We start from the raw sequence: 21,205 nt of genomic DNA on the forward strand, positions 1-21,205 counted from the left end.
AACGCATCGTCAGGTTTTTCTTTTGTGTCCACCAGTGTCGTTAGCTTATCTCGGTTGACTTAACTCTGTGTCGGTGGGGCAATAAATGAAGATACCCTGTATGAAGAAGCTCATCCGTTTGATCAATTGTAGCTGTGATTACCATACAGGAGGCGGACTATTTTCCCTCTGCTAGAGAGGACTTGTTATTCCCACTGCTGCGTGTGCGTGATCAGTATTTTTGCACATTTCAGAATCGGGTAACGACCGGACAGGACTCGTTACCGATGATGTTTCAAATGCACTCGAAGCTTTATTTAATCGCAGCGCCCGGTTTTAGGACAGCAGAGTTTCAGACGGAGCGTTATGGCTGTCGGTGGTCAATCACTCACTTTGCAGCGGCTGGTCTGGTGGATCGTCTGGGGCGGGTGACATTGTATCCTCCGCGATCATTCACCGCAACCCAACGCAGGAAGGCTGCGACCTTGGCTTGTGTTAGAACAATAAAAAGCTTCTTGTGTGTATTAACGCGTTGTTGCCGCGTTACAAACCTCCCTCGGGCTTGACCTTGTTGCGAACCGACTCGCTTCTTTGTCAGAGACAACCTCACTCCACAGTGATCCGTCAGCGGAATGCCAGACCAGTCGATGAAGAACATTTTGTTAAGGAAAGTGATTAAAACTGGGACTGCACGACTCATTCTCACTTCGCTCAACTTAACACCGTTATAGAGGAAATAGCATTAATGTGACATCTCCCTGAACGTATGCGTCGGTGGCTGCACATAGGCAGTGTTATTACCGCTCTATTTTCGCTGTCGAGTGGACTCTCCGCAGAGAGCAGCGCACCGAGACAAGGGAGACAAGCGAAAAGGGAGAATTAACGGTGTCGAGGAGGGTTTTTTTTTTTTTGGTGAAAACCAAGAGAAACGCTTCCGACAGATAAACGATTTTAATGAAGGCAGGTGAGTGGCGATCGCGGTTCTTGCTTGTTTCCTAATGTTTTGGAGCCCTGAATTGAAGTCCCTTCACTCGACTCTCAGCTACAGAAATGGCGTCATCCTCTGCTGTAATGTTGTGTAGTTAGTGCAGTGCAGACAGGAGCACCATGCTGCCCCGATCAGAGAACCGATCACCGATGGCAGCCTTCAGCGCCCGATCCTAAACCTCTTCATTATCCGTACATGCGTGCAGAACAGAGAGACAGAGGGGGCGCCTCTGTGTTCGGCACAGACTAACTTAGTGTTTGTTCGCCCTTCGTAGCCACTAGCCCGGAGTGACTGCTGACAGACAGACTACAGAGCACTGGGCATTACATAAACGGCTTCAGGGCTCCGCGAATGGGAGCGATCCGCCCGCCGCGGTTCACTTCGCAGCGCAGACATTTACGCGCAGGAGCCTCCTGAAACTGGCGCACACATCCCGCTAGCTAGCTGCATGTAAGCCACTCATATGTAAGTTTTCTTTAAATCAGTGACACCCCCCCCCCCAGGATGAAATCCAAGGAACCATAAAAGAAGATTAAATGTGCATACGATTGTTTTTGTGTGTGTGTGTGTTTGTGTGTGCAATGTCAAGTGTGCATCTGCCGCCCAGCAGCGTTTCGTTTTCAGAAGAAATGATGTCATCAAAACAACTGGGTCCTGTTTTTGGCTGACTGTCTCTAACAGCCTCTTCATCCTCTGTTTCCAGCCTCCGCTTCGTCACGCTGGTCGCCCAGAGGAGTCTTTGAGAGATGAAGGTACGGCCATTCATTTGTTCCTGCTGTGTTTTAAACCAAAGGGAAACTCGGTTCGCTCCTTCTGCTTCACCAGGCAGGGCTCAGTGTCGTCCAGCTCCTGTGTAAACATGCCTTAACCAGGCAGGTCAAACACAACATGTTTAATGCAGGATCAACATTTTTTATGCATGGGGAGGCTGGTGCGGACTTTAACTTAATGTCAGTTCTGGTTCTGTTCAAACACAAGTCAGACACAGGCTTTTATTTTCCACGTATGATTCAGGAGATCCCAGTGACCTCAGCTGCATTAGGAAAAAGAAGGAAAAAAAACACCTTGTTTTTATGTTCAGCATTATTATTAACTGCATGTCGAGAATGGACTTTGGCACACAGTGATTTATGTTTGATGCTTTTATAACTTAAACCCAAGCTAAGGCTAATGGTGCATAATAATGTGTGAATAACAGAAAGAAATGAGCTGTGATGTTCAAAAGGATTAATAGTTTTTTTCTGGCTTTATTCAATTTAAATAACAACTAATGTCATTTTTTGGAGCCAGGCTTCGAAGCTATTGAAGTTTTTCTTTTGTGTTTAGTCGCTCATACTTGTGGCTGTTGTTGTTCCTGCACACTGTTGTTTCTTAACTTGTCAATTTTTCTACAATTGGGAGTCATGCATGGAGTCACAACTTGCAGAGGAGTTTCACTGATAAATTAGGTGGTCTGACACACAGAAACTTTGGCAGGAGTGTGCATTTCTGGGCACATTATATTTGGCATGCTTAATGGATAGTGTGGCAGGTTCATGGAACAAATAAAGTAAGGAGGAACTGTGAGCTGCTGAGAAGCTTTGTGATTGTAATCATATCATGCTTGGTGTGTTTGTGCCACCGCTGTTAGACTTCTCAGCATTACACCAAAGTTATCCACCATAATGTAACCTCAATCATCAGGTGATTTTAACGTATTTGCAGCTCATTTATTCATCATTTGTTGTGGAAATTTTCCAGAATCTCAAGACATGTGGAAATTATTTTCTGCTGGTACAAATCTTTACTTGATGCATTCATACTTGTCCAAAACATAATCTTGACTTGACTGGCTTCCTGATTTGTGGTTGCATAGTGAATTGTTTTTGCCAGAGGAAGAATGTGGAACTGTAACGACTGTAAATGTATCTGAATGAACAGACAGCATCTAGACACAGACGATAAATTAAAAAAAGTTAGTACCTCATTTATTCCTCATCCGCTTTGAGTGTATTTTTGAAGAACACTTAATGTGTGAACATTTAACTCGTGCTGATAGTGCTCATAACTATTTGGCAGTTCCAATTCTTCGTCTTGGCAGTCGGGTCTGATTAGGTGATTATTATTCTTACATTTGGTTATGTACACCGCTGCTGACAGGAGTATTGCTTTAACATTGACTTTTGTACATGAATGTTGTAGCTTTTGTTGTTTTTGTAGTAATCTGAGTCATTAGGCCTGCTCTATTGATGCTTGAGAAGCGCTCACTTGTTTAACTGCTCTCTGCAGTAGGAACTTGTGTTCAGTGCTGAACTGTAAATTTCTCCGTAACTAGGGCAACTTTTCATTCTGTGCATTTAGCATTTGTTTGGCTCCTAGCATGTCTCTGTTGACCACACAGTGCGTTTAACATAGCATGCAGAAGAAAAACAAAAACTCTTCAACATCAGATATCCCAGAAGTGAACTAATATGTTTGGTATTTGTTTGAGTCTTTTTTTTTTTATCTGAAAATGTCATCTAAATGACTTTGCTGAAATGGCAGGATAGAAAGACCTTGTTGGAGCAGAAGTATTCTGGCTGATCTAGTCAGCAGCTGCACTTTGTCCATGACCTTGGTCACCTAGAACGATGCCATAAGCATCAGTACCAGCATTGTAAACCCACTCTAAAGGTTTAGTTCCACATTTAGAGGCTGTCTCATCATGGCCTTGACATCCATCCATCTTTAATGATCTGCTTAATGGTGTGATTTTCATGCATGTAACCGCGTGGTAAGCCACAGGCACTTCTTAAAAATGCTTAAATCTTAATAAGAAACCAGCATTTGAAGTTATTATATGTGTAAACTCAGCTGGAGAGGTGTTCATGAGGCCAGATTGACTTGATGCAAGGTGCTGTTGAGTTGCATTCTGGGAACTGCAGAGTTTGAGCTCCACTACAATGTAAAAGTCGCATCACTTGTAATCTGTGTGTATCTGTCTCTTATATTTCCTCCAGCTTTATGGAGTTGCAAAGCTAAATTACTAAATCACTCGTTTTGCCAGTCAACAGTCCAAAATTGCTGTTTTATTGTCAACAAAAGAAACTCCAATGCTGTGACATTGGAGTGAAATGACAAATTATTCCAGTTAATAAATAGTGAAGAACTGTGTTGTGAAGTGTTGTGGTTCTATAGTACACAATCATTAGGGAAGAGAACCTCAATAGGGTATATATATAGAGTATATATGTATATATATAATGTGTGTGTGTGTGTGTGTGTGTGTGTGTGTGTGTGTGTGTGTGTGTGTGTACACACACAGTATACTGTATATATACACTTGAATACCTATAAATAATAGGTATTCAAGTGTGCAGGTAAATGAAAAACCTCCACTGGACAAGCATATTTTTTACTGGCCAAAATAATGAACTGTCTTTTTGTTTTCCATTTACATTAATTTATAGGCATTTAATTTAGATAGAGTTTTATGTTCAATTCAAACCTTAAGAAGAGTCCAGTGCAAAGCTGAAGCATAATTTTTTTTAATGTGTTGATGATATATTGATGAATGGCAGAGTTCAGAAATTGAAGACTGAGTACAATTCAACAGGCTTTCTACTGTAATTCAAGAATGAATAAATAAATGAATGAATAAATAAATAAAGCGCGATTATCTCCAATCATGACAGGCATGGGTCCCTGACCAGATCATTAGATAGTTCATTATCAACCTACATCCTCCTCATCTGACTTGTCACTCCCAACCACAGACAGTCATCACCCTCCTGTCCTCGCAGTCCATGTCATCTGGTCTCCTGGTCCTGACTGAGTTCTGGTGACACCACACCACAGCTTGTGTTTGATCGTGCTCCTGATCTCTGGAGAGACTCTGACTGACTCTGCTTCACCGACATACAGAAGTTGTGACAACGGCTGCAATGGTCACGCTTGTTTTCCAGTTTCATGGTTTTATCTCCCATGATAAACAAGTTGTGTTGATGCTTTTCCTTGCGATGCTGGTGACACAGTGAACATGACTGTACCTCACACTGTAACCTGTCTCCTGGAACTCCTTTATCACTAAAATTCCTCCTTGTAGGTGTGTCTCCTCGTCCGTCTTTGTTGCTTTATTGTTGTTTCAGGTCTCTACTCCATTCAGAAACCACCACATACTTCTTCAAAAAGTTGATTACAATAGACTGTCTCTCCATCTTGTCCTCACCCTTCTTTATTTTGGCTCCAGAGTCTTTGAGAGAAATGTTCCATGATTTGATTGTTAGCTAAACCCTCCTTACATAAAACTGTGACATTGTTGTGAATCATCTCGTCAAAATTGTTTAACAGTCACAGCATTTTTGGGTTACCTATTGTTAGCCGATTACTGAAACACTATCATGAACATGAACACGTTTTTTGTTCTATGTTTTGAGAGAGAAATTGAGAGCAAGCAGCAACATTGCAGTTAAACCATAAAATATAATTAATCATAAACTTTCCGTATCTTTGAGAGAAGAATCGATATATAAAACCAGAATTTTATATTTATATATCGATTACAAAGGTCCACTTCTTTCTAAAGTTACATTACCTGTTCGATGATAGATGAATCACCGACATGGTCTGAAATGTATGTTAGACGTCAGCCGAAGTAGATTTTCTGAACTCCTCTAAACTTTGATTGTTAATCTTGCAAACAAAATCCATTAAGATTATTATTTTTAGTCCTAGTTTGAAGCTGCCATGGCATTGCCAAGGCAACTCCTGCTGAAGCACCCGTCGCTAGAACTGCAGCGACTCTGGTTTGGACAAAGAGGTGATTCACTGCAGGATTATTGTAAGTGTGAGCTTGGCTGAGAGAGAGCTTAATTCTTCTCTGCATGCCTCTTGTATGTTCCTTTGTCCGACTTCCATGCATGTTCATTTCAGCACAACGTAACAGGTCAAAAACTATCTCAACAAGACTGCTAAGTGCCTCAGTGGTCTGCTTGAAAAGCTCTGCTGCATCCAGACGTCAGTATATTGAAAAAATTTGGGACAACCTGCTTTACTTTATTTCAATTAGACATTTACCGGTAACTGTCATGCTGCTTCCAGTCAGCTGACTGTAATGTATGACATCCTAAAATCTACCAGAAACATGCCAACATACAACAGTAGGAACTTTGAAAAAGATGAACACATCTTTAAAGTTAAGGATGCTGTCAAAGTCCGGAGAGTAAAGGGCACAAAGCTGAATTCTGAGATGAAGTGGAGGTCAGCCATGCTACTGTAATTGGATTTCCAAGGCCTGAACAGGAAAGCAGTCATACTCTTAGTTACTGTTTAGTTACTGCGACGATGGGCCCTAGTCAGAAAATGACAATACAGCATAGTAACACCATTTCCTGTCATTTCTGCCTGTGTTAGCTGTTACTCCAATCTTGTTCTATATCATTTATTATCGTTTTACTATCACACTAAATATTAGTAACTATAAAAGTAGTGATACTCACTGCTGCTAATAAAATACCGGTGTTAAAAGTAAAAGTACTGGTAAAAGCAATATTATCAGAAAAAACTCTTTACTGCAGCCAAGTGATCATGTGTATTTCTTTGATTGTGTTATGCGTGATATAAATGCATCAATAATTTTATACCCTTAACTTTCAACCATCTTACGTTCTATGCTCAAGGACGAGTGGAAAATAGAAACCTCTCTTGAGGTGATGGTTAATTGTCATCACTCAGCGATACGTTCATCACTTCTTTATCACGGTTAGAAAAATCTGACCTTATTCTGATGTGAACGCATCTGTCCTGTGAATCGGCAGGCATGTGCGCACTGATATGTCTCTGCACGACACACTGTGCAAACTCAGATTGATGCGATGGCGGTTAATGTATAATTGAAATTTTGCACTGCAGGGCCGCAAATAGGATCAGTTCCTGAATTGTTCTAGTCATCTCTTCTCTGTGGTCATTCGGGTTCTCCATCGGTGGCTGCCAGTGTAAGCACTCAGCAGCACTTTATATATGCAAAAAACAAAATAAAGTCTGATCACATATAAAAGTGAGTCAATTCTGAATAGAAAAAACCCCAGATATTTGTGTTCACACATCACGGGCAAAATCTGATTTAATGCAGAAAAATCAGGTATGAATCACCTCATATCTTACTCACTCTTACTCACCTTCCATTTTTGTGTGTCTTGTGGGGATGGATAACTAGCCCTGTTATCATTCTAATCATTACGCAGAATCATATAATTTTCCTGACTGTTACACCTGACTAAAGGTAAAATCAGACTGAGTAAATGAAAACAGCTTTATGGATGCTGAGACCACTTAATACCAAGTAACTGACTCTATCAGATGGGTCACAGGAGTAAAAACTTATGTAAAGTCATATAAAAAATTGCAAATAAGTCACAGTGATGGAGTTAAAGTGCTTTGTTATGGTCCAAGCACTAGTTACTAGTCTGATGTGGTGTTCGTTTGTCAGAGTTGACACCAAAGTCACATTTCCAAACGGCCTGTGTGGAAAACATGGCTCCAGTCCTGCACTCCATTTCACAAGAGTAGTTTTTGTAGTTTTTACCTTTTGATAGCTTCCAGGAAGTGTCTTCAAATGAATTGTAGAATGAAAATGCTCGAGTCACCTAGTCTGTCTAAGAAATGCACTATAAGCAGCAGCCTAATTTTCAAGTGGTGCTCTGTGGAGTTGGCTGATAAATATTTCATGACCTGAGAGCCTTTATTGAGCAGAAAAGTGATCTCATTTTGCTGCCAGTGTCACTCCAGTATGTTTAGTTTTGGTGAAGCCAGAATCATTTTGTGGCTCTGACTAGCAGACCCCCCCCCCCCCCAAGACTAAGATCACTTACACATGGACTAACACACCATCTATCACCCCTCTGTTTAAATTGTGTGTCATTCAACAGCAAAGATTGAGGTTCTTTATGGCTGACAACACGGATTCCTCCGTGGAGGGGAGAAGAGCTTTTATGTCACTAATAAATCTCAGCGTTTATCCTTAAACATTACTCATACTCCTCCGCCTGATTTCCTAATAGATCGTTCTTATAATCACTTGTCTCTGTGTCCCTTTCTCCTGTGGTGTATTTAAGCAAAGTGAAGCTGGAGCAGGCCACGCATGCTTTTTGTTGCCTCACAGCAGAACATTTGTAGGGGTTTAATCAAGCTTATGTTCATGGAGAATGTTTTCCACATCGGTTGCAAACGGAGAGCACAGGTCAAATATTATCAGAACCCACCAGTGGCTTTCCTTCAGACTGTGAACCCTGTTCATATAATGGGCAAACAAGCCGTTGAGGTGATTTTTTTAACAATCACCACCAGCCTGGTAGTGCGCCTGGCTCTTATAACGACTCATTATTACCATAGACACAAATAGAGAAATAAGGAAGAGGTGTATGTATGTGGTGTCAGAAATATTTTGAGATGGAACGGAAGACAAATGAACTGAGAAACAAAAATGAGGCATGACATCACACCTGAATGATCTCATCATGAGGCAAAAACAACTCCATGTGCTCTGGGAGCGGCTGGCTGGTCTCTCCAGAGGAAGTTTGACATTTTCAGAATGGATCTCCAAGAGCACTGTAGACTTTTTCCAGTAATGAAGTGAGTTCAGGCTGACAGAGATGTTTCCTCTCATGGTGACTTCATACATGAAATGATTGGAAACGCCAGCCGTCGCTTTGACAACCTCAACGTTAGAGCACCATGCCTTCCCTCTATTCAGGATCCCCTTCTGGTCAAAAACGTCACCATGTTCTCACAGGAGGCTGAACAGAGCTACAAGTGTTCATACTAGATCTGTACTGACTGTACTTATTGATCTGAAAGCCAACGAGGCCTTGAGAAAACATTGTGGAGGGTGTGACCCCGTCTCCATCTGGCTACCGATGATACCATAGAGGGAGTTCTGTAGACTTCAAGAAGTAGCAGGATGCTACTTTTTGCCTCCAGTTCAGCCCACAGTATTATGGGAGTAGAGGATGTGTGTAACTTGTGATATTTAATTCCTTTTAAAAAATAAAAAGGCTGTGCATTTCCTTTGTTGGTAGTGCCAAATTGGAGGCATCACTCATTATTCATTATATCCTGTGTGATGTAGGCACTTTATTTGAGTTGAGGTGGTATTCATGAAGCCAAAACCTTATTCCTGTGCATACATGATATATGTGAACTGCAAAGATTCTGCTTCCAGTTCAGGCATTTTTCTATGAGGTTGTTGTGGTTTTATGGACTTCAAAAACTTTTAATGGAGATACAGGATTTCTTAAGAATACAAATTTAGCTTATTAGCTTCATTTACCTTATTTGTCATGTATAAAAAAATATTAACTAGTTTTGTATGCATGTAAACCATATTTTATTTCAAAACAAATGTTTAAGAAAAGTAATGCTGGGCTTGCACTAGGAGGTAGTATGACTAAGCCACTGTGGCTCAGTATAATAGAATTGAGTAAGCCACAAAAGGCCAAATTCTGTGTCCAAGCCAGCGGCTTGCTGTAATAGCAAGTAAAACTTACAAGTAAACATTGACTAATACCAAGAATCAAATTTATTAAAATCAAAGTGTCTTAGCCCCCGTCCACAAGATGACGGATTTTTTTAAAACGCAACTTTTTTGTTGCGTTTACGCCTTCCGTCCACACGACAACGCAGATATCCGGAACGAAAACGCAACTTTTCGAAAACGCTGGCCGAGATGGATTTTAAAAAAAACGCTGGGTCTAAGTTGTCGTTTCGACACTGTATCCGCAACTTTTAAAAAACCCTTACGTCTTGCCTGCGACGAAAACCTCTGTGACGTCATATTTATGTGTGTTGTGACAACAAAATATGAAGGATTCCTATTGGATAAAATTTGACTCAATACTGCCACCACATGGTTTGGCATGCTTATAGCCGTCTTCGAAAACGTACTGGTGCGTTTACGTGTGGACGGAGATTTTTTTGAAAACGATGTCGTGTGGACGCAAATCGTTTTCGATGCGTTTTTAAAAAGTTGCGTTTTCAAAAAAATCCGTCATCGCGTGGACGGGGCCTTAGTCAAAGTTAAAATGTCTTGTAGTCCAAGTAAAACTTACAAGTAAACATTGAGTAATATTTTGTTTGACTGTATCTTCACATAGTGAATGCAAGTTTTCAATTGTTTGGGGGTGTAAAACTACACTTGTCATAGGGGTGTGGGGGGGGAATACTCCCCCGCATGGGGGATCGGGGGGCCCCCGGGGAAATTTTTTAGAAAATGGGGTTGTTTTCCTGCATTCTGAGGGCAAAATGTTCTGTTCAGTTTACCTACAAAAATACACTAAAGTCAACAGTTCAAGCTTAACTATCTGTATTTCTATCCTATTTTATGCAGGTATGAATGTGATATTCAACAATTGAAAACTTGCATTCACTATGTGAAGATACAGTCATACAAAATATCACTCAATGTTTACTTTTAAGTTTTACTTGGACTAGAATACATTTTAACTTTGACTTAGACAACACCATTGGTATGCCATAGTTTAATTTTTTTTAAAAATTCGATATGATTTTTCATTTCAATTTAAAAAGGCATATAAAATAGCAAGCGAGGTGAATTCACATTTACATGCATCGCTGGTTATTCCTGCCGGTCATAGGGATCAAAAGTCTAAGACTACAAAAAAGTATTGACAATATCTTTCATTTACCTTCTGATCGGTCTGTCACCACTCCTACCCCCTCTCAGCATTCACCATTTGTTGTTCAATTAGAATTTTAATGCAAAATCTACTATAAAACACTCTATTCTCATTTTCTTTCAATCGATTATCCTCACCTTGTCGTACACCAATTAGCGGGTTTAGCTTATAAAAAAAAGAATCTTTTTGTTTTTCATTGGACGAGAAGAGGTCATGACCCGAGTCCATATTTAATGATGGGGAGCGTTTGGGTCACTTCGGCTATTTCCGTCGGCTATTTCTGTCGGCATGCTTCGGTTAAATTCCGTCGGCATGCGGAAATAGCGGCACCGGCGGAAATAGCGACGCTAGCGAAAATAGCGGCGCCAGCGGAAATAGCGGCGCTAGCGAGCACGCTAGCAAGCGGCGCTAGCGATCGAAAAAGTACTAAGTTTTAGCCTTTTTTCCGTAAAAATAAGAACGCCACTGTGGCTACACAGTCTAAAAACCTTGTAGGCACTCTGGAATTTACTTTGCCTATGGCGAAGTGGCGAATGGCTAGCTCAAGCCCAGGCATTTAATGCCAAGAATATGTTTCTGCAAAACAGCCAAAAAATTTCATGGTGTGTTTTCTGAAAATGTAAACTTATTTCTTCAGTCTGGCAACAAGTGTGATCTGGTATTAGTTGGTGGATGTGTCTTATGAGACATCAGCAGGGAGGAGGCCTGGCTTACTGGTTGAATTCCAGTTGAATTCCACTGTGGGAGAGGATGCTGCACCAGGAATCTCATCTCTCAGAGCTTAGTCATCTTGATTGGTTGATTTTCTGAGTGGGGATAAACATTGTCTGTTGTTCAGCACTGGCAGCAGCCATGGAAAAAAGGAGTGTTTTTCTCCAGATAACTGATGGCTGAATGACAATTAAATCCAAGGAATGGGAGTTTCTTTCATAGGTTTAGCTGAATGTTGGGAGGTGGGGATTTATCTGTGGAAACGACAAACTGGCCTCTGTGTGTGTTGGCATGTGAGCATGACAAACTGGCCTCAGTAGTATGTTATCACCCCTGTCTTGTTTAACGGGGAAGGTCTGGCAGCCACAGCTGTCGAGCTGCCCCCTCTGACCCAGCTGTATTCGTCCACTCTTCATCTCTGAAGCATCAAGGAACAGGCTAAAAGCAGGCAAAGCAAAAAGGAGGCAGGATGACAGAAGAGCCTGAGCAGTGCTCAAGTCCGTCTCTGCCTTGCAGCTGGGATTGACGTTGGTGAGCCACGGGGAAATGGCTTTCGCTTCAAGTAAACCTGGCGTTGTGGGGGCAGCTGGTGCACTGAAGACTAATGAGGTGTTTATGAGAGAGGTGGGGAGGCTGTAGAGCCCTGGACTCTGCCCCGGATCCATCTGTATGGGTCCCAGAGACGCCGGACATCTTCATCACACAGAGGATGACATCTGTCCCTCTGCTCTTTTTATGTGGTTCATTGGTGTTACTCTATCATTGAATTGTTGATATATTTAAGTTTTTGTGTGGATGTTTTCTTACATTAGTTACACTTGTGACTGGGACAATAACCACGTTACCACAATCCCACAGCCATGTGACGTGTACAGTGGTGGTGAGCTAATTACCACTATGTGCTGTGTGAATCACTATGTCATTTGTTTGTGTTCCTTTTTTTTTTTTGCTGGTGAAAGCTAGCGGTGTGCAAGCGGTGTATTGTATGAGCTAATACAATCGTAATGCCTTATTCAATATCAGTGATTGATATTCAAGGGCTTCAGGAGAAGCAATACTTTTCAGGTGCTAATCAATTTAGCTCCATCCAACGTGGAGGAACATATATGATCGAAAATATTTAAAAAATTATACAAGCCATGGCCCTGGCGACTTGTCCAGGGTGTACCCCACCACTTGCCCATAGTCACCTGGGATAGGCCCCAGCATAAACCTGTGACCTGGAACCGCACAAGCGGCTGAAGATGAGAGGATGAAGACGGTTGTGTGTTCAAGACGATGAATGAATGATGTACAAGCTTTTCTGTGTGAATAAGTGTTGTTTATTGTTAGTTCATTCAGGTCTTCTTCACACATCATGGAATCACCCTATCATAGACTATCATAGAAGAAGTAAACTGGCTGCTAGTGCTAATAATCTGTTGACATTCATCTACCAAAAATAGGTTTCAGTCTTTGTATTTGATTCAGTTTATAACATTTCAGGAGAGCATAACTTGTTTCCGGTCTCCCCGTTAAGAATACCACAAAAATTAATCAATTTTCCCTGAACCGCAGTATGCTGCTAGTTCTTGACTCAGACCTTAGATCAGGCAGAGGGAGGCGGGTTAGAATGGCACAGCACTCTAAACACTCGCTGATATGTAGACCTTGGAGGTGAAGGTGTGTAGTCGTGTTACTTGTGCATCCTTCTGTGTGTGAAACGAGTTTGGCAAAGGTACTAAAGCCACACTTTGAAACACTTTGTCCTGCGTTACATGATGCTCGACTGGAGATACCCACACAACCTGTGGGGTGGATGCTACATAAGCTGCATTTCACCACTGTGGGAATTAAACTCAAGTAGAAATGAAATCTATTTTGGAAGCTAGAAGTAGAATCACAATGAAACTTTCTGAACAGTCTTGGTTGAACCACATTTTTGGAACCAGTTTCAATGTGGGAGCAGTTTTCGATGCCCAGTTCTGTTCTTATTGTATGTTTACTGACTAGGCTCCAATATTAGAGGTTGGGTGATAACCATTATTTGATTCACAGTCTCCACAACTCTCATCAGTAAGCTCAATGTTACGTCATTTTAGCTCTGAGTCCGACAACAATGACCAGGTGGTGAACCTGCGTGAGGCCCTGTGTCACGAGGTATCTGTAGGAAGGAGCAGCGGTGGCAGCATTTAATTGCCATCCTGTGGTGATGCATTGCTCTGACACTGTAGTAAGAACACTATCACTGCCATCCTTACTGCCACAGCCCCGGGCACATCTAGGTTTTGTGTTATATACACAGTACACAACAAACTCTGTCAACCCGGGACATCAAGAGTTCTGTGTGTAAGGGTCTTCACAGAAGAAGGAACCTGTCAAACTATTCTTGTAGGTAATATCAGTTTGGTTAAGTTCTGTCGTTCTGAGCATTGATTGCAGCTGAAAAATTCCATAAGCCAACAGCCAACTTCTGACTGTTGGCTGAGTGTTTGGCTGCGTTCAGACTGCAGGCATATCAGATTTCCTTCCATATCTGTTTATTATGGCTGACTGTTCACACTGTTTTTAGCAAGTGTCCAAATGCGTCCTGGCTCTGTTCAGACTGGGCCACATTAGTGGCCGATCGGACAGGTTACCGTAACAATGACGTCGGGGCGGAGGCGTCATTCAGTACGTGTAATGTGTGAGGTCATTGTGACGCCAGCAACTACAACAACGACGACGGACATGACGTTTTGTTACCTTAGCGTATTGGTGATATCACTGTCAGCTAGAGGTGGAGAAAATCTCACACACACCAGACACTGTCAACTTCCTCCATTTTATACTCCTCCATAATGCGCAATGCTCTTCCTTCTGGCGCCTTGCTCTTGCGTCGCGGATATGAAATCACGGTCCGTCATATCCTATTGGCGTGTTTGCAGCTGTTCAGACTGAGCATCTGTCCATATCCAACAAGAAACTACCTCCCAAATGTGGTTTCAGTCCGTCCCACAAATATCTGACATCATGTGGTATGGGACCGTTCAGGCTACAAATGACATATGTAATATCAATCTGGATGGGCTAAAAATCGGATATAGGCGACTAGTCGGAACAAGGCCTTTGTGTAACGCCTGATCAGTAGAGGAGGACAGTTTTCTCTTCTGACAAACAATCTGCATGTCCAGAGAACCTTCACCTGTTTTTGGCCTCATGAGGGGCGACAGTAGCTCAGTCAACCAGGTCTTTGGCTGGGGACCACAGGGTGGCTGGTTCAAGGCCCATGTGGGCCAAGAAAGTTTCAGAGTGTGAACTGGCAGTGGAGAGTTGTCACAGCTCACTTCCTTAGCACTACCGTGGACTCCTTGAGCAAGGCACCGGGGGGAGGGCATATCATGACAGAGCTGCCTGCCATTCTATCTCTCATCTGCATGCGTACATCAATCAATCAATCAATAAACTTTTATTTATATAGCGCTTAATGACATCTGAAGACATTTCAAAGCGCTTTACAGATAAAAAGCCAAAATGCCCTCCAGAGCAAGCATAAGCGACGGCGGCTGGGAAAAACTCCCTCATTGCAGAAGAAACTCCGGGCAGGACCCAGGCTCTGGAGGGCGGTCATCCGCCTTGACCTGTTGGTTGGAAAGGAGAAATACATTGGGGAGAAAGATAGGTCAAGTAAAAGAGACAGAGGGAGAGAGAGAGAGAGCAAGAGAGAGAGAGAGTGGCTGATAGGACAGTTTGAGTTTAATGTCCATAGTGCTCTGTCGCTGAATTGGGGGCAGGATTTCCAGGCCTTTCGATATCCTGTCTTCTGTCCGCATTCTCCACCTGTGGAACAGAGGCACATGCCATTTTTGTGAGTGCGTGTGTGTGTCTGTGTGTCACAGGCCTGTTCACATATACATTTTATGTGATTATTAACTGAATGATTAATACGAGGGTGGATAAATAATTTCCCCTATTTGAGATCAATAAATTTCATTTCATTTCATAAGAAACCCTGAAGTTGATTTGGATAATCTGACAGTGGATTTGTGATCATCTTACAGTGACACCTGCTCTGGTTAATGTGTGTGCAGTGACCACTTTAACAGCTTCTGTCTCTATATTTAACTCGTATATCATTTTAAAATCAATATTCCATTGATATTGGCACAGAATTAATTTTGATGCACCCGCACAATGTTGGTGGAGACATGGCATATAACGTTTTTTATTCCGCCCAAGATTTTGCTCACTATACTTGAGAGACCATTTTACGTGTTTCCTCAAATTCAGTCAGTCATTTCTGAACCAGAGCTCAACAGGTTACAATGAACCAAGCATCTGTCTTGGATCAGTGTTCTTAAAGTCTGTCCCAGAAGATTTTAGCAGGAGTGGCTTAGTTTTGGCAAAAAAAAAAAAAAAATGCGTGCAAACGATAGAAACCAGGCAAAGTTTTCAACATATCAAAACTTCTAACAAATCAATCCTGAAAGCTTGGTGAGTGCATCCAAAGTGGCTTCAGTGGTTTGTTCCTACTAGAGCTGCACAATATATTGTTTCAGCATCAACGTGGCTGTGTGTGTGTGTGTGTGTGTGTGTGTGTGTGTGTGTGTGTGTGTGTGTGTGTGTGTGTGTGTGTGTGTGTGTGTGTGTGTGTGTGTGTGTGTGTGTGTGTGTGTGTGTGTGTAAATCCACAGACTGTAGTTATTTTGACATGCAATGTCAAGTAAAGGCACATGAACTCACTACTCACTACTCTCACTACTCTACTCACTACTCTTTCTTTTTTGTAACTTGATTCAAACTCACAAATCTTTAATTTTCTATTCTGATCAATAACCCCCCACCCCCCCATAGACTGTTAACAACATTTGATTTATAGTCCAAATTACCCGGAGTGATGAAAGTTTTATCCATTCATGTTCATTCATGAACAAGAAAATGAAAAGTCTTTCCAAGATTTAAAATCTTGGAAAGACCAGGTCAGTTATCTTGTTTTCATGGTTATTTACTAGTTTTTAATCAGCCTGCTCATTTCTAGTCTCAACTTGTGATTTGAAGATTACCTGACAATCAAATGACCTTGTGGCATGTAAAGATTTCTACTTGTATTCTGTCACTTTCCCCATAAAATATTAATTTCTTGTGTTTTATTTCCTTGTATCATGGTTGCTCTTTTCTTGCAGTCATGCATTTTTTTAATAATGCAAAAAAGATGGATATTGTGATGTGAGTTTTTTTCCAGTACAGTGCAGCCACAGCTCTAAACCTCTGGCATGGCTATCAGTTGGCACGGCAACCTGTAACACTCTTTGCTCCCCTCCCGGGAACAATGAACAGTTGTTTTGAGAAAAGACATGACCTCCAGCGTTCACGCATTCAATGGAAATGTAGTTTAAAAAAAAATAGGTAAGGGGAAAAAAACAGAGCTTGTATGTCTTTACATACAACATGCAACTGCTGTATGAAATTAAAAAAGTAACACAAGTTCTAGAAGTATTTTGCCAGTATGAGCATTAGTAGTATTCATTCACGCAAAATATAAGGTGATGCATTTTTATTTCAGCGCATTTCTAAGTATTTTTTGCAGGATAAATAAGACTTGAGTCAAACCTGCTGTCTGGGGTGTAAGTGGCATTTTGCCCTGACTCTTTCCTGACAGCTGTGAGTAGCTGTGCAGCCCAGTTTGGGTCTTATTCTAGAAGGATGTCTAAATATACCTCTTTAAGGTTGGACCTTTCCCTGAGCTTCGGCGGAGCAGCCTCCGTAAATCCGTACACTACAGGAAGCACAAACATTATCTTCCGTCACCCTCACACAGAAAGTCTGTTTTCCCAGTGGACTCTAGCCTCTGAAATCTGTTCTTGATGGGGGGGTGGGGGGGTTGATAAGCAGCCAGTGATGACACAAGAAGGTGTTATGTGTTCCAGATAGCTTCTTCTTTGTATCCATCAAAGTAGTAGTGAAGTGTCCTTTTTGTTTGCTCCCTCAGAGGCTTGTTTTCCAATACCCAGAGCAGATGGTGTGTGTTTTCCATGGATGAATCACTGAGCCGGGTTTGGTTGCGTCTCTGGACTCGACTGTGTGGTGCTTGTATGCGTGTCCTTCTGGCTCTGCTAAGAGAATACACCTGTGTCATTTAGCTTTATTTCTGAGAAAAAAGAAAGGATTGGAATTTAGCATTTTTCTCTTCCCCCCCTAGACTCTGGAGGAGCCCCCCTACTTGACAGTAGGGACTGATGTGAGTGCCAAGTACAGAGGGGCTTTCTGCGAGGCCAAGATTAAGACTGCAAAGAGGCTCGTCAAGGCCAAGGTAAGTCACATTTCAAACGACCCGTGATCGAATATTAAAAATGTATTGTCTGTCAGTGTTATGTGTGATTTTAGTTACGCTGGGGGGGGGGGTTGTGTTGGATCCAAATCACACGTTTTAAAGACAAACATTGGTAAAGAGAGCAGGTTGTAACGTTAGATTGAATCAGACATATTTAAATGATCTCCTCTTGTCTGAGGCTACCGAGGCCTCCAGCTGTGTTGCTAACATGCTAGGCTTCTGCCACCTGTTAGCATAAATGTTGATCAGGGCCCAAGCTGTGACAGATGAAGCGTCTGGCCCGGCCCTCCAGGTACACACTGCAGCTCTCTGCGACGAGGGACGCCGGCTCTGCTTCCTCCCTTTGGTTTCAGGCCTTACTGATGAAGGCATTGCATGATGCTCCGACTACAGGATCTCATTTCCCAGTGGGGCCGGAGCATCTGGAAAGCACAATAGAGACAGATCGCTTGTCTCGCGTTCTGCTAGTGTGTGGGAGGAACAAAGATTAGACGCTGGCTTTTCTCACTCTGTCAGTGCACTCTAGTTCCCCCTTCAGAGACAAAGGAGCACTGATGTTCTGCCTTTTTGTCTTCTGGACAGTGACAAACAACATGACAGACGAAAGCGTGTGATGTTCTCTGTTTGAAAATGGAGGGTTAAAGTGAAGTTAATAGGACAGTTTCAGCTCATAAATTAATCACCATCACTAATTGGCTGTTGCTTTTCATTTTGGGTCGCTATAATGTGAGTACCAGCGGAGTTCCACAAACATTGAAACATGGCAATTATTCCACGGGTGTTGCGAGCGTGAATATTCCGCCGTAATGAATTCCTCTTTGGTTCATTAATCTCTGTCTGCTTGTTTAACAAACTCGATGACTGCAGCATATGGCGCCGGCGTCTCGCGAGTGATTTTTAAAACCCAGAGAAAGATCTGCGTGGCGTTCTTATTTATGATGATGATTTGCGCACCAAGACCTACATAAAGCCAATTAGCGCTGTGTCAGTAATCGCTCACTGTGATGTGCTCTCATGATACGTTTGTGCGAACCCCATGTCGCCGTCATCATTCACATGCTCAGTGTCCATGCTGCATTTCCTGCATTCTCTCATGGCTTTCACTGCAGAATCTTTTTTGTCAGAAGAATTTTCCCCCGAATGGCATCTCTACTTACATATAATGTAACAACTGCATGTAAAATGTATGTAGGAAAACTACATGTAGTAACAATTCTTTCTTTGCGTTTTAGAATGTGATATGTGTGTGTTCTCCAGACCTGTCTATTTACAGTATTTTCCGCACTTCTCAAAAACCGAAAGTGGGCCTTATAATCTAGTGCGCCTTATACAGATGCTCCTCAAATTCCATTTTAGTTATGTTCTGAACAGCCGAACGTAATGTGAAAATGAACGTAAGTTGTTACTGTACGTTTCAGTAATGTGTGACCGTTCATACCACAGTAGAATGTACATACAGTAGTATGTACATACAGTAGTATGTACATCCATAAATTCTATTACCGTATCTTATAAAACACCGCTTCTTTTGACTACCAATATCACTTGTAAACTGACGCTTTTGACCAACCATATTTGTTTAGGGTGACAAATACACAAACCAATGTATATGTAAACACAGAGATCACAGATATGACGTCTTAACACAAGGGTAACACGCGAGGAACTGGGAAGAGGCAAGGCACATTCAGTCTGTCGTTTGCGCCATGTAAGCAATCGACACAGTGTCAAATGTAAGATCGTTTGAACATCTCGTACTACGGAGAGCGCACTAAACTCAAAAATTCGCTCACAAATTTTTTTTTTTACAAAATTATTGTACAATCAGTTGTAAAAGTAAAATCGAAAAAACGTAAAACGAATGAACGTAAGTAGCGGAGCGTCTGTATATGAAAAAGGTTTTAAAATAGGCCATTCATTGAAGGTGCACCTTATAGTGCAGAAAATACTGTACTCCATCGTGAGATTTTATTAGAAATCTGGGTAAACATCCACAAACTCGTTCAAATGTGTTGGCCTTGATGGTGGTTTGTGCCCCAACAATTCGCTCTCATTTCATCTGCACTTGATCTTTTTCATATTAACGCTTTTGGCTAAGAGACACAGAATACACTTCCTCAGTGAACTTTACTTGAATCGGTCCTCCATTCACAATACTCTGTTCTATCAAATAATGAGGAAGGTTCTCAGCAGACAGAAGCATGAAGCTGCTCAGGAAAGAATCTTGTGATGTAAAGAAGTGTGACATCCGGATCTGTTCACATCTTATTTTACCATTTATTGTTAAGCCAATTTGCGGTTGGGCCCAGCTCACCGTCAGGACGTTGTTGGGGAAGCTTTGGATTGAGAGAACAACCACCTCCTCCACCATACTGTCAGGAGAGAGGCCGGGAAGAGAGGAATGCCTTTATTTCCGTGGTAGGAAGAGACGTTATTATCTTCATAAGTGATGAAACGTGGCCTCAGGAAGCTATTGATGCCTTTCTCTTTCCTCATCATGACCTTACAGTGGATATATCTCATTCATCGCCGTCATTGTCTCGATCCTGTCTTCACTGCGGGAATTTGATTACTGCTTCTGCTGCTGTCATATCTGAAGCTGACTGGAGAGAGATCTGCCTGAACTTGTTACCTTGTTTTCTGCCCTTGTATGAGGGCTGATCTAAAAATAATTCAGTCATCAGAAGTGGAAGCAGTTTGCTATGATCATAGTACTTTACTGGCTAATGCTCTCAAAAAATAGTTTAATTTCCCTGAGGAAGTAGAGGAGGAAGTGTGTGAGTTTTTGATACTTTAAAGCAGGGAGGAGGGATTTGTAGTTCCACAGATCCTGAACACACACACACACACACACACACGCACTGTGAACGTGTGTGTGCTGTCCCTGTGGTCTTCTCTGTCACTCATGGTTGCCAGGTTGCCTTGCAGATGCATGACTGCCCCAGCGTGATCAGAGTATGATCTTCAACGACTCGCTGCTGAGACACTGAGGACTGGAGGGGTGGGGGTGAATGGGGTATTGGTGGTGGTGGTGGGGGGGTTAGCTCACATTCTCCACAGAAATCCACCATGCGAGCAGATGGAGCCCAGTTGCCATTTTAGGGTCGGTCGCTCAGCAGTGGCAGAAACGAGCAGTGGCGTTGAGCGCCGGCTGACTGGGCCGTTTGCAGAATCGATCCTGTTGTTCTGTGTGACCGGACTGAACACGACAAACCCGCACCGCTCTCACCAGCGGGTTCACCAGGGTGACCAGAGAGCTGCAGTCCCGCTGGACGAACGGGCCTCTTGGCAGTGGATTACTAACGTGGCCCAGTCAGGCCTTTGGGGACCCGTTTGTTTGTCCTTGTTACTGAGTCTGACCCCCCCCCCCCACTCTCCCCACCTCTCTTCCCCAGGTGACCTTTAAACCAGATCTGTCCACGGCTGAGGTTCATGATGAAAACATCAAAGGGCCCCTAAAGGTAAGGCAGGAGGAGGTGGAGTGGGTGTGGAACACGGCCGTAACACATATGTTGTGGTTAATTTCCCATGATTACTTGTGTCTGTGTGTCGATTAGCCTGTGAGATCACAGCGAAACCGCTGCGAAC

The 21,205-nt window shown here is 42.4% G+C and overlaps 1 protein-coding gene across 5 annotated transcripts in view; it reads left to right on the forward strand.

Annotated features, from left to right (window-relative positions):
- arid4b (AT-rich interaction domain 4B) overlaps positions 1–21,205 on the forward strand; it is a 44,864-nt gene that overhangs the window by 671 nt on the left and 22,988 nt on the right. For 4 of the 5 annotated variants that reach the window (XM_068328276.1, XM_068328273.1, XM_068328277.1 and 1 more), the window contains exons 2-4: positions 1,671–1,719; positions 17,486–17,596; positions 21,013–21,078. In XM_068328276.1, the coding sequence (XP_068184377.1) occupies positions 1,714–1,719; positions 17,486–17,596; positions 21,013–21,078 (183 nt within the window). In that variant the 5' untranslated portion in view covers positions 1,671–1,713. Of the gene's footprint in view, positions 1–44; positions 944–1,670; positions 1,720–17,485; positions 17,597–21,012; positions 21,079–21,205 lie in introns of those variants that run through there. The other variant, XM_068328275.1, reaches the window with a different exon arrangement.

The sequence above is a fragment of the Antennarius striatus genome, chromosome 11 (assembly GCF_040054535.1).
Source record: "Antennarius striatus isolate MH-2024 chromosome 11, ASM4005453v1, whole genome shotgun sequence".
NCBI classification, from domain to species: Eukaryota; Metazoa; Chordata; class Actinopteri; order Lophiiformes; family Antennariidae; genus Antennarius; species Antennarius striatus.